We start from the raw sequence: 13680 nt of genomic DNA on the forward strand, positions 1-13680 counted from the left end.
TATGAAAATACATACGAACTGTGATCCAAGGGTGTATAGGTACCTAGGGGTTCCAGCGTAGTCAAAGAGTTTCGGAATTTTCTGTAACCAGGACCCTTCAAATACGTTTGGTTTGGGGTTTGGGGGTTTTTTTTGTTTGTTTGTTTGTTCGTTTGTTTAGGGGTTTTTGTTTGTTTTATTTCGGTTGAAGCATAATACTGCCACCTGGTGGCAGCCATTGGAATATTTGTGCTTAAAAAGTTCCTGGCGGAGAAAACTGGGTAACCTGCGGTAAACTGGACGCTAGCAATACTGCTCTGTGTTGCGTTTACAGCAATTCTCATTTTCTGGTTGGTTATCAGTTGAAGAGCCTGCCTGAGCTTTATCACCCCGGCAGAGGGAAGCTGCTCAAGCCGGCATGACGGGCAGAAAAACCATCTGTGGAAGAAGTGTGGGCGGTAGAGTGTTGCTATGGTGGGACCAGTTTGGATGTCACCGCCACAACGTGGGTGTCGGGGCGATAACAACAGAAACACGGGTATAGAAAGAAGTTTCTAAGGATCATAGACATTTTATAAATGATGGGGTGTAAAATCCGTGAGTCCGATTAGTCTAATGCCATTTGATAAAACTGATGGGGCTCCGTAGATGCAGAGCTCGAGGGAGATGCTTGTCTCACTGAGGTGAGACATCCGAGCAGAAACGCTGCAAAAACAGATTCGTTGATGCTCCAATGAGCACACGAAGCTGTTGCGATGCCCTTCTGCGATGTCTTCCTTTTCTCAGCTCTCTATAGTATGGCTGTTCTCCATCGCTTCGTAGCCTGGCAAGTTTGTGCCTGACCTAGCAGGGTTTGCTTGCCTTATGGGTGCCAAGAGAGCTTAGCAAACGCCTTGGAAACAGAGGGGCTTGAAAAGCAGAGAGGTGAAGTGTTTGCCTTCATCTCAGGATCTCGCTAATCACAACTCCCTGCCGTTAGCATTCAGTATGACAGTCTCAAGCAGGTGGGTATCCAAATCTCTTTAAGCTCTCAAGGGGGCCAGAAACCGGAGTTCGCTTGCAGAAAAGAAATTGCTTATCACACAAACACTGCCCGCGAGTCTCCAAGAGAGTTCAGAGTGGAAAAGGCCAAATCAGAAATACAGATGAAGGGACCTGGCGATGTGCCATGTGTTTCTCACCTTGGAATCAAAATTTGATGAATACTCTTAGGAAAAGAAGAAGAAGAAGAAGAAGAAGAAGAAGAAGAAGAAGAAGAAGAAGAAGAAGAAGAAGAAGAAGAAGAAGAAGAAGAAGAAGAAGAAAATCCGCTAAATCGGTGGTATCTAGTCAGGACCAGGCAGCCCTGGGCTTGCCCACAATTTCTCATGTTTAGCCACCCCTCAGCCTTTGCCAGAGGGTTTTAAAGTGCACTAAAGAAGGGACCGCGATCTGACCGGGCGAAAGGGCTGGGGACCCTATCCACTGCCCATATGGGTTGGGGCGCAGGCGCGCGGGGTCAGGGACGCAGGCGCCTTGCTCCGCCAGCCTTGGGTGCTGCCCCCAGCCTGCCGCGATGCCGGTCGCCTCCACCCGCCGTGACGCCGCCGCCACGTTGAAGGCCAAGAACGTGAACCTGCTCTTCGCCTTCGTTGCGGTCCTGCTGTTTTGCTTTTCCTGTTTCTGCATCTCCAAAATGAACCAAACAAGTAAGTCCAGGGACCATCCTGCCTCACTCGGGAGCCCCACCCCGATGTCGCGGCTGTAAGACCCAAGGAGGGACACCTTGGCGGACTCTTGCCACCACCCCCACTCCCCCCACCCCATAGAGCGCACAATCCCACGTCCCCTGGCGGTTGGGCTGTAACGGGACCTCGGAGCCACCGTGGCACATGTGCTGATGAATCCGGCCCTCTGGACTTATGCTGGCGGGGTCGCTCCAAAGAGGCTCCTCTCCTCTCCTGCTCTTCCTTCTTCCAGATCTATTCCAGACATCGCAAGAGCGCCAGCACCTTTCCTCTTTTTCCGATAGGATTAAATATTATCGGTGAAAATTTGTAAGCACTTGCAGGAAGACTGCCAGATCTAGAACCTAGTCCTTTCTCCCTTTAAAAATTAGCTGCCATTTGATTCCATCACTCGGGAGGCAGAAGCAGGCAGATCTCTGAGTTCGAGGCCAGCCAGGGTTACATAGGCGCAGTAAATAAATAATTTTATGGGCAGATAGTATTTTTGTTTTTCTGTAAGTTCGTGGTACTGATTGATTTGTTTGAAGCTATTTAAGCCCAGTGAAGATGAAGATACTTGTCTGTTTTGTCCCCTGATGTGAACCTAGTTTCCAGGAAAAAAAGTGTATGGCACAGAGCAAACATGCCAAATATTTTTTGAAAAAAAGGATTGGGTAAATGAGTGAACGTGTCGGTAGCTGTTTTGTTGTAAGCACTAGATCAACGACAGTGGTAGCGACAGAAATCATCCCTTTCTGTGGAGTTTCCACAGTGCTTATGGGGAAAACAACAACATCTATAGCTAAAGTGTAGGACTGCAGCACAAGCTCAGATGTTGGCTGGGACAGGACGGGCTCTAGTCATGCTGTCCTTGTAGAGACATCACTGGGCGCCTGGAGGAAGAGGTCACCTTGCAGAAGACCTCTGATGGGGAGGCACACTGTGCCACCTTTGGCAAATACCACCTGCACATTTCCGGTGCTTCCTTGCTTGCTAAGCACCGGGAGGACTGGGGGAGGGGGTCTCAGGTGGTTTGGTTTCTCTGGATGATGCTTCTGTGGCCAACATCCAGTGTTGGCTCTTTGTGAGGTTACTTGTGGCTGCTTTGGGGTCTTGCTGCAATATTGTATCGGGCCACAGCTACCTGGAGATCTATACCTCTCAGCGTGACTGCCTGGCAAGCTGCTTTGCAGATGTCTCCATTCCTGTTCCTCTTCATCTGGCCCAGTGGTTTGCAATTTTTAGAGAAGTGTGCCTCAGGCTGAACTGGGGGAGAAAAGACTGGCCCTAGAGCACCATATTGTATTTCTCCTGGGCTCTCTTTGGAGGGGGAAGTTCCCCCTCCATACTTAGACAAACAGGAGAGTACATTAAATCCCAGCGTCTGGACTCCTGGAATTACGACAAACTTTTACATCGTTATTGCCACTATGGAGCCCATCTGGGGAGAAGAACTCCCATGTCCAAGTGGGAGAGGGAAGTACTCAGGGAATGCCTGCTGGAATTTAGAAGATATAATACTTGCAGGGCAACAGTGTGGAATGGCCATTGCATCCCACACTGGTAAAGGTGAAGGTTGTAGTCAACTTCAGCACTAGGATAGTGAAAATATAAGAATTCATACTAGACTTCTCAAGGGTTCATGTTGAAGTCTGTAGCCTAACCACTAAAATCATAGTAAAATAGCATGAAACTGGATCAGCAATTATAGTGAATGCTCCAAATTGAAGTTGAAATGCTTTGTGAGTGGGTATAAGACAACTTCATGATATTCACAAGAAGCACCCTTAAAAGACAGAAATGCTGGGAGAACTATAGGAGAAAACACACCCACCGACCCGAGGCCAGGGAGAGCTGATAGAGCTGCATCAGTATTAGCAAGAAAATGGAACATAAATGTTTATTGAACATGGGACCCTCCAGCAGCCATGGAACTTCCTCCATTGCACAGAATTTTGATTTCTTAAAGACTTATTTAATTATGTGTCTTAGTACATGTATGCCTTGTGTAGGGTTCCTGAGAAGGCCAGAAAAAGGTTTCAGATGCCCTGGAGCTGAAATTCTAAGTGGTTGTAAGCCATCTGATGTAGGGGTTGGAAATCAAAACCAAGTCTCTGGAAGAACAGCAAAGACTGTTAAACACTGTGCTATCTTTCCATCCCTGCCTCTTTGGTTTTTACTTAGGAAACTGGTCATTTGGCAAGGACTTGGAATTTTTGAATTTATACAAACTTTCCTTGGGAAAGCCTCTGTTCAGGCACTTCAGTGACGCACCAACACCTCACTCATCTTCACAGTTGCTCCACTCTGGTTCCTCCAGGGCCAGCTGGCATACATCAGGACCAGTGGTATATGTTAACTTCTATTCTCATGGGCTAATGTCTCGGTGTCTCTCCCTCCCCCACTGAGAGGGGGGGGAGATGTCACACATACATATGCAGGTTGTTTAGTAGTTTAAATGAGATGCTAGCATCCAATATATTCCAGAAGAGTACTCGAATACATTTATTAGAGACGAAATAAAATGTTCTTGATACATGAGATCCCTATAAGCAGTCTTCAACAATGTGAAAGTATGTTATGATGCACTCTGATCAGTGAAATAGTTTACAGCAGTGAACATTATGAAGTACAGTTTGACCCATTTGTGGGGATGAATCTCAAAAGCATAAATGGAGGCTGGCTCAGTAGGTAAATGGGCTTTGCTGACCTGATTTCAGCAACCAGAAACTGTATAGTAGAAGGAGAGAGCCTACTCCCATGAGTTGTCCTTTACCTGCACACAAGCTGGGCCATGCTCATGTATGCACATGTGCATCTATGGGCAGCACATGCACACACAAACACACACACACACACACACACACACACACACACACACACACAGACATACACACACACAGATGTGCACACACGCACATGCGCGCGCGCACACACACACACACACACACACACACACACACAGACATACACACACACACGCACACACAGACATACACACACAGATGTGCACACACGCACATGCACACACACACACACACACACACAAGATGTTTGAGGAGCATAACAAGCAAAATAAGCAAATGTAGAAGAATGCACATCTTTTTACTTAATAATACCTAAATCTTAAAGTAAGTCAGCTTCTAACAGTGTTGGAAAAAAGGGACAGGTGATCTGGGAACACTTGCAGCATGCCTATGATTTAGGTAGTGGGTGTTCACTTTCTTTTAAGATTTATTTATTTATTATGTATTCAATTATGTATACAGTGTTCTGTCTGCTTGTGTCCCTGAAGACCAGAAGAGGGAACCAGATCTCATTTGGATGGTTGTGAGCCATCATGGGAATTGAACTCAGGGCCTTTGGAAAAGCAGCCAGTGCTCTTAACCTCTGAGCCATCTCTCCAGCCCTGTTCATTCTTACTATCCATTGAGCTCTCATATGTACTCTTTATCCTGTCTGGATAAAGAGCCACTCATGGGGAATTTAAGAGATCTGACTTTAGTGTAATTTAACATTGCCAGGTAAAGTGGAAGGGACAATCAGAAACATGCTGTCCCTTTTTAGTTTCACCTATTAAAACCTCAGCTATTCTATTTTTGGAACAGCATTTGACTACAAATGAATGAACAAGTTGAGAACATGCTGTCAATTCTTCAACAATGAGCCATTTGGTCCCTTAATCCCCTCAGTAAGTTACTTCCATCTAAAAACGTCAGATTGTTTGGCACCATCCGTGGACAACATTTTTCTTAGTCTAAATGTCTTCCCTTGCCTATTGCCATATAAGAAAATTTTGCACATCTTCAAGTTTTTAAATATCTCTTTAGCCCTAAAATCCTTCTTACCTGGATTCCCAGACCCCTTCCCAGAGTTTATCACCTCTCTCTCTGATCCTCAGGTGCTTTAGGGATGACTTCATTTTAACAAATATAATCAGTTTACTAAGATTGCCAGCTTAAGCATAACTGGATGTCAGCTTATAGAAGAATGCAAATAGATCCACATCTACAGCCCTGCACAAAACTCAAATCCAAGTAGATCAAAACCTCAACACAAATCCAGTTACACTGAACATGATAGAAGAGAAAGGGGGAAGTAGCCTTGAATGCATTGATTGTCACAGGAGACAACTTCCTGAACATAACACCAGTAGCACAGGCACTAAGATCAACAATTAGTAAATGGGACCTCATGAAACTGAGAAGTTTCTGTAAGGCAAAGAACATTGTCAATAGGGCAAAATGGCAGCCCTAAGAATGGGAAAAAATATCTTCATCAACCCCACATCTGACAGAGAAGTACTACTGGTCTCCAAAATAAAGAACTCAAGAAACTAGACATCAAAAAAGCCAAATAATCTAATTAAAAAATAAGGTACAGACCTAAACAGAATTCTCAACAGCAGAATCTCAAATGGCAGAGAAACACTTAAAGAAATGTTCAGCATCCTTATCCATCAGGAAAATCAAAATCAAAATAACTCTGAGATTCCATCTTAACCTGTCAGAATGGCCAAGATCAAAAACACCAATGGCATCTTCTGATGGAGAGGATGTAGAGAAAGTGGAACACTCCTCCACTGCTGGTGGGGGTGTCAACTTGTATACCCGCTGTGGAAATCAGTATGGCGGTTGTGATGGCTATTGTTGGTTGTCAACGATCTGGAATGATCTATAATCCAGAAACAAAGGGTACACGTGATCTGGATCTTGAGGCAAGAAGACAATATGCCTTTAATGCAGACCTTGAGGCTGGAAGACACACCTTTATTCTGGACCACGCCTTCTGCTGGGAGCAGTATAAGGACAAGCGAGGAAGGGCTTGTTCTTTTCACCTGTTTGCCCTCACCTTGTCAGCACATACATCTTTCACTGGCACTGGAGCTGAGATAGATGGATAGATGGATGGATGGATGGATGGATGGATGGATAGATAGATAGATAGATAGATAGATAGATAGATAGATAGATAGATAGATAGATTCATTCCATAGCTCTTTGACTCTAGAGAACACTAATATAACTGTTTCTCAGAAAACCAGGAATCAATCTACCTCAGACCCAGCTAAACCACTCTTAGGCATATATGCAAAGGATGCTCAATCATACCACAATGACACTTGCTCAACTATATTCATAGCAGTGTTATTTGTAATAGCCAGAAACTGGAAACAACCTAGATGCCTCTCGACTGAAGAATGAATACAAAAAATGTGGTACATTTACACAATGGAGTACTACTCAGCCGTCAAAGGCAATGACATCAGGAAATTTGAAGGCAAATGGGTGGAACTAGAAAAAAATCATCCTGAGTGAGGTAACCCAGACCCAGACAGACAAACATGATATGTACTCACTCATAAGTGAATATTAGTTGTAAAGTAAGGGGCTCAACCGGGAAAACTTGGATCTCCCTGGGAAGGAGAAATAGAAGAGATATCCTGAGTGGAAAGGAGGGGATGTTTGGGGGTGGGGTGGAGATGGATAAAGGGAGAGAATATGGAAAGAGATGACAGGTGGGGACAGGCATTTCAGGATCAGGTAAGGGAAACTGATGCAAGGGAAACTCCCATGAATCTACAAAGATGATCCCAGCTAAGACTCCCAGCAGTAGTGGATAGGTAGCCTGAACAGACTATCCTGTAATCAGATTGGTGACAACCCCAATTGTCATCAAAGAGCCTTCATCCAGTGACTGATGGAAACAGATACAGAGACCCAGAGCCAAACATTAGGCTGAGTTTGGGGTATCCTGCTAAAGAGAGGGAAGAGTGATTATAGGAGCCAGAGGGGTCAAGGACATCACAAGGGAACCCACAGAAACAACTAACATGGGCTAATAGGTGCTCACAGAATCTGAACCAACAACCAGAGAGCCTGCATGGGACCAACATAGACCCTCTACATATATGTGATAGTTGTGTAGCTTGGTCTACTTGTGGGTCTCCTAACAGTAGGAGCATGTCTGTCCCTAACACTTTGGCTGACTTTTGGGACCCTATTCCTCATACTGGGTTGCATTACCCAGCTTTAATACAAGGGGAGGTGTTTCATCTTACTGTAACTTGACACCCATGGGAGGCCTGCCCCTTTCTGAAGAGAAACAGAGAATGAGTGGGTGGAGGGGGATAAAGGGGAGGTAGGAGGGAGGGAGCAGGAGGAGAGGAGGGAGGGAAACTGTGGTTGGGATGTAAAATAAATAATTTAATTTTTAAAAAGATTGTCAAATTATACAGAATAGAAAATAAACTTATCCGGGATTATTTTGCTGTACTTTGTCCCATGAGTAGCACAAGGTACCACCAATGCCTTTTGTCATTCCATGGATGAATGACTTCAGGTGGAGTCAGGTCATTGTGTTGGACCTTGTAAACCAAGGCAGACAGTTTAGACTTACTCAGTAACCCTCTAGGACCTGTTGGCAGACTGATGAACTGGAGTTGAGGGCCCAATCAAGAGGCAAACAGTACAACCCAAGGCACTAAAGCTTCTATGATAATAAAGGTAAAATTATGGCAGGGGCCTGTGACAGGTCTTCCCAGGTCTTAAGGTGACCATCGGCTGGCAGTCTTACTAAAATGCCCTTTCTAACTCAGTGAGTCTGGGGTGGAAGGTCCAAGAGACATCTACTCCGATGAGCACACAACTGATGACTGAGGCTCACGCTGCCTGACACCGCTGTCTCATGGCCATGAAATGTGACCTGTGAGACTGAGACCCCACTTGTCCTTTAGCTTTCAGTAGTTTCAGTTTACATTTACTGTCTGAGTGGTGTGAACCATCTCTAGGCTAGATTTCCTGTTTGGGTGTGAAAGTGTTTCTGTTGATAACTCATCTTCAGCATCTGAATAATGATGCTGTGAGGGAAAGGAGTCTCTCTCTCTCTCTCTCTCTCTCTCTCTCTCTCTCTCTCTCTCTCTCACACACACACACACACACACACACACACACACACACACACACAGAGCTTAGACCTCACTGAAAAAGAAAGATACCCCACTGATTATCTTCCAAATGAAATATCATCTAGATATAATTAATGGATTAATTAAAATGTAAAATTACTTTCACTTATTTCTTTTTCTCTTTTAAAATGCAGTTATGAGAAAATTTAAACATACAGATGTGGATTCCTCGCTTTCTTTCCCTTTTTTGAGACAGTCTGCTAGGTAGCCCAGGCTTGTCTGAATCTCACACTCCTCTTGCCTCATAATGTAGTCAGATTTTTCTTTGGGCCACCAGCTCATAAATGATGACATGGAAACTTATTATTAATGAAAACTTGGCCTTAAGCTTGTCTCAACTAGCTCTTATAACTTAATTAACTCATTTATACTAATCTACATTCTGTCTCATAGCGTTACCTCTCTTCCATCTTGTACCTCCTGTTTTCTGCCCATATCTGGCTGGCAACTCCATCTTCCTTCCCAGAGTTCTCTCTCTGCTTGGAAGTCCCGCCTTATACCTCCTACCTAGCTATTGACCATTCAACATTTTATTACACCAATCACAGTACTACCTCTTCACACAGTGTACAAATAGCCCACAACATCCTTGGGTGCTCACTGTATGCTCCCACACTTAGTTTTATCCTTTTATAAAAAAAAAATCTGAGAGCAATTCATAGCTCTGTCATGAAAAGCGAGAATCAATGATACTTAGGACCATATCCTACAAAAATGTAGCCTTTTACATTTTTTAAATTATTTTTTGGCAGTATTTTTTCTAGGTAAGGAATCTATCACTGAACTATAGTTCCAGCCCTGGTGCCTTATATTAATTTTTTCCATTCATCTATTTATTGGGGAGACATGGTGCAGGTGTGGAAGTCAGAGGAAACTTTTGGGGTTCAGTTCTCTTCTTCTGCCATGGATTGAACTCAGGCTCGGTGGCAAGTGTCCTTCCTGCCATCCTGCCAGCCTCTTGATTTTTGTTTATTTGCTTATTTTTAATAGATATGTGTCACCAGCCAGGCATAGTGGTGCACAGCTTTAATCCAAGCACTGGGAAAACAGAGGCAGGAAAATCTCTGTGGGTTAAAGGTTCAAGGCCAGCCTGGTCTGTAGAGTTCTAGGACAGCTATGGCTATGTAGAGAGAATCTGCATCAAAAATAAAAGTCACTTTGGTCTTTTCTATATATAAAATGGGTTTTGTTCTCACAGCTCCACAATGATGCTCAGTAGACCAATGTTTATAATCACTGTTAAACTCAAACTTCCCACATTGATTCTGTATCACATTGTCCCTACTCACTGCCTGGGTGAATGGGTTAGCACTGTGAGCTTCTTACTATAGTCGGGTACCTTGACTCATCACAGAGGTCACACAAGAAGCAGGGCCGTCTGTCAGTTATATCATTGAACACTTCTGTGTGTCTGTTTCTATGAGGAGTGCTCTCCAGAGAACACTCTTTTCATGTGTACCAAATTGGTCCTTAGGGGACTCCCAGGCAGATTGCATCACCCACAATGTGGCAACTCCAACACATGTTCATTTGGCAGAGAGTTCCCCAGAGAACCCTGATCACACACAGTGTATACTGAGGGCACACCTCAGACAGTATCCATGAAATGAAGACTGGGCAGTTCATTTCTTTTGATTAAAGCACAATTCATATCAAGAATCACTAAAATTGCTTCTTATGTGGTAAATCCATTTGCTTCATTCATGCATCTGTGTGAGAGAGGGAAGTCACTGTTTCAGAGACCCGCAATTCAATAAACTCATACCCCAAACATCTTGTTCTTAAGCTCACGTTTAGAAAACTCTCTGTTTGCTGAGTCATCATGTTGGCCTTAAGAAGAAAGAAAGGGAAAAAAAGAGGGGATTGTTTATCACAGAAATCCACATTTTCTGATATAAAACAAGCCTCCCATTGAATTATTTACTTGATATTTATGTGGTAAAATGAGAAACGGAAGTTGGCAAAAGTCTTGGCGCATATAATATAAGGTATTAAGTAAGCACTCTGTGGTGGTTGTTTGAGACAGGGCCTCAGTGCACAGCCCTGACTGGCCCAGAACTCACTTTGTAGACCAGGCTAGCTGGACTCACATCACAAAGATCCCCCTGCCTCTGCATCATGAGGTTTTTAAAATAGAATTACAATTAATATTTGTTCTTCTGTGTGCCTATAAGATTTTTTTCAGCTGTGAATCACTCCCTACTAACATCTATCAATGGTAACAAGCAAGCTATGGTTGGAAGCTGCTTGGTCTATCATGTACCTGGACACATGTGGACGTGTTAATGTTGAGAATGATGTAAAATGATGTCTTACATGAGATAACTTCACCAGCGGCTCTGCTCTGTATTCCTTCCAAATCGATGTGCTCTTACTCCAGGGCACCGTCTTCACCTGCCTGACCTAGTGTGAGTCAGCCATGCTGACGACAGAACAGAGGGACAGATACGAAGAGGAAGGGAAAGCCTTGGTCCCTGTCTTTAAGTGTGAGGTCTAGAAAGAGCACATGCCTGTTCACATAGAATCTCTGCCTTGATGACATCCATCTCTTCCTTTCCCAGAATCTGTACCTGGTGACTGGAAATGACAGAAAGAAAACAAACCACTATAAAGACACCTCAGCTTCATGAATCTGACCTTGTTCTGGCTTGCTCTCTGTTGCTGTGTTAAAGGGCTCTTGCCAAAAGCAACTTGCAGGAGGAAAGGCATGTTTCAGTTTTGGGTTATAGTATATTATTGAAAAAACAAAAGAAGTCAGGTGGGAAGCTGGAGGCAGCTGACTTCCTATTCCATGCAGAATTGCTTCCATCAAGGGACTCAGCAGGAATCATGGAGGGTGCCGCTTGCTGGCCGGGTCACCTAGCTTTCTTACCCAGCCAGGTAATGATTCTGCCCACAGTGAGCAGGGCTCCTCCTGCATCAATTAGTAATCAAAACAATTTCCTGAAGACATACCCACATGTCCATCTGACCTAGGCCATCTCTTTTTCAGACAGCTTTAGGGTGTATCCAGTTGATAATAAAAGCTCACTAGCACAGCCATTGTTTCTTCAAGATCATATCACCTTTCTATCTTTTTAGAAAATTATTTTTCCTTCATTCTCTTCTAGACTCCAGGACCTTCATTCTCAGACCATAGCAGGCTTGCTATTTCACTGAGAAATACACACATTAAAAAGAGAGCTTCTAGCTTTGTGGTGGTGCATGCCTCTAAACTCAGCACTTGGGAGGCAGAGGCAGGCAGGTCTCTGTGAGTTCGAAGTCAGCCTAGAGTGAGTTCCAGGACAGTCAGAGCTGCTACACAGAGAAACCTTGTCTGGGGGGCAGCTTCCAAATGCCCAATCACTAACAGAAAGTCCATATGCCAGGCTAAGTGCCTGCTCACCTATGTTTTGTCCTGCTGCAATAGTTGCAACTGTCAAGAGCAACGTCTTCACTTGGATACGAGGTCTTAAGCCTCTTGTCTATTTTCACAGGCTTTGACACTGCCTCATCTTTCCTGGGTCAGATCCATCAGCACACAAAGGCTGGTGCCGCCCCCCCCTTAAAGAAAAGCAAAAAACAAAGTCACACGCACACACACATACACACTAGTTTCTAAAACTTTCTCTTAAGGAAAAATTTCCGGAGAGGGCTGTCCATACTTCCTGTCGTATTTCCCCTTCTCTTATCTTCTGAATCCACAGCACTTTGTTCACCTCCATCTCCTCACAGAGAGCCAGGGCTGACTCTAGACCACCTAACAACATCTGATTGACTTCTAGTGTACTGAATAGTTTTATATCAACTTGACATGAGCTAAAGTCATTTGAGAGAAGGGAACCTCAGTTAGGGAAATGCCTGCATAAGATCTGGCTTCAGAGAATTTTCTTAATTAGTTATTGATGGGGGAAGGCCCAGCCCACTGTGGATGGAGTCATCCCTGGGCTGGTGGTCCAGGGCTCTATAAGAAAGCAGGCTGAGCAAGCCATGGGAAGCAAACCCAGGGCATGCTAGGCAAGCCCCACTCAGCAGCATTCTTAGCTCTCTGTTCATTTTTCCACAGACAAATTCTTAAGCATCCATTTACAGGAAGGTCAATGAGTTTTCTCTGTAATTACAAATTGAATATATACATAATTGTCCCGCGCCCGCTCTGTATTCCTCGCCAGCAAGAAATCATACACGGGACACTCGGATCCTTCTGCAGACAAGCTTTAATGCATCTTGAGAGGAGAGCATAAGCTTCCCAGAGCGGAGACCCTGAGCCAAGAATCCCGTCCCCTAATAAAGGCTGGCAGCCGCCGCCTGGGACGTGTCACCCTATGATTGGCTGTAGCTCATCCGGCCATATGACGCCACGGAATAGGCAGAGATCAAGGAATGGAAAATTACCCAGCGCCTGCGCAATAATCTTGTTTACATTCGGTGCCTGCCGGATGCAGGCGCCATCTTGTAATGGAGAATGCAGGGACGGCTCCCTACAGATCCCCCTTTTTTATTAATTAATGATAAGGCTTTATATTTTTACAAGCAAATAGGTCACCCATATGTTGAGGGATAGAGGCAGAGGTTGTACCTTCCCAATCAAATATTAAGACTGTGTACAAGAGTCGCCATCAGGCTGTTAGCTTGACCCGAAGCGCTCTCGACCTGTCCTCTGCCGTTTTTCTGGGAAAGGGAGACTAGGGCAGGCAACCCTTATGCAGGACAACATGCCTCCCAGAGAAGCCTGCATATTGGGCAACTCTCTGTGCGATGCCTTGCTCGACATCCCTCATGGGCTGCTCAAGCCAGGCACTCTACCCTGTGCAATGAGCCTAGGCTCCGGGTGTGCAAGAGCTGTCTGGCCAGCGGCCTATTGCTTAAGCATAGTTATCCAAATATCAGTGGAAGCCCCTTGTTCCAAAGCTACAAGCGCTTGGGCGATAACCACCTTGTCTCTCTTAGTTTGAGCCCTGAGCCTACAGACCAGCCAGAGAAGCAACATCAATCCGCAGCAAACGGCTGCACCAAACAATCCCACCTCCACCCATTTCCTTAAAATAG

The 13680-nt window shown here is 44.7% G+C and overlaps 1 protein-coding gene across 1 annotated transcript in view; it reads left to right on the top strand.

Moving 5' to 3' along the window:
- The first annotated feature begins 397 nt into the window (after positions 1-397).
- Positions 398-13680, top strand: part of Mgat4d (MGAT4 family member D) — a 37762-nt gene continuing 24479 nt past the window's right edge. Inside the window, exons 1-3 of the mRNA XM_027406150.2 lie at positions 398-517; positions 1468-1514; positions 1555-1667. Of these exons, the coding sequence (XP_027261951.2) occupies positions 398-517; positions 1468-1514; positions 1555-1667 (280 nt within the window). The remainder of the gene's footprint in view (positions 518-1467; positions 1515-1554; positions 1668-13680) is intronic.

This window comes from Cricetulus griseus, chromosome 3, assembly GCF_003668045.3.
Source record: "Cricetulus griseus strain 17A/GY chromosome 3, alternate assembly CriGri-PICRH-1.0, whole genome shotgun sequence".
In the NCBI taxonomy this organism is placed as follows: Eukaryota; Metazoa; Chordata; class Mammalia; order Rodentia; family Cricetidae; genus Cricetulus; species Cricetulus griseus.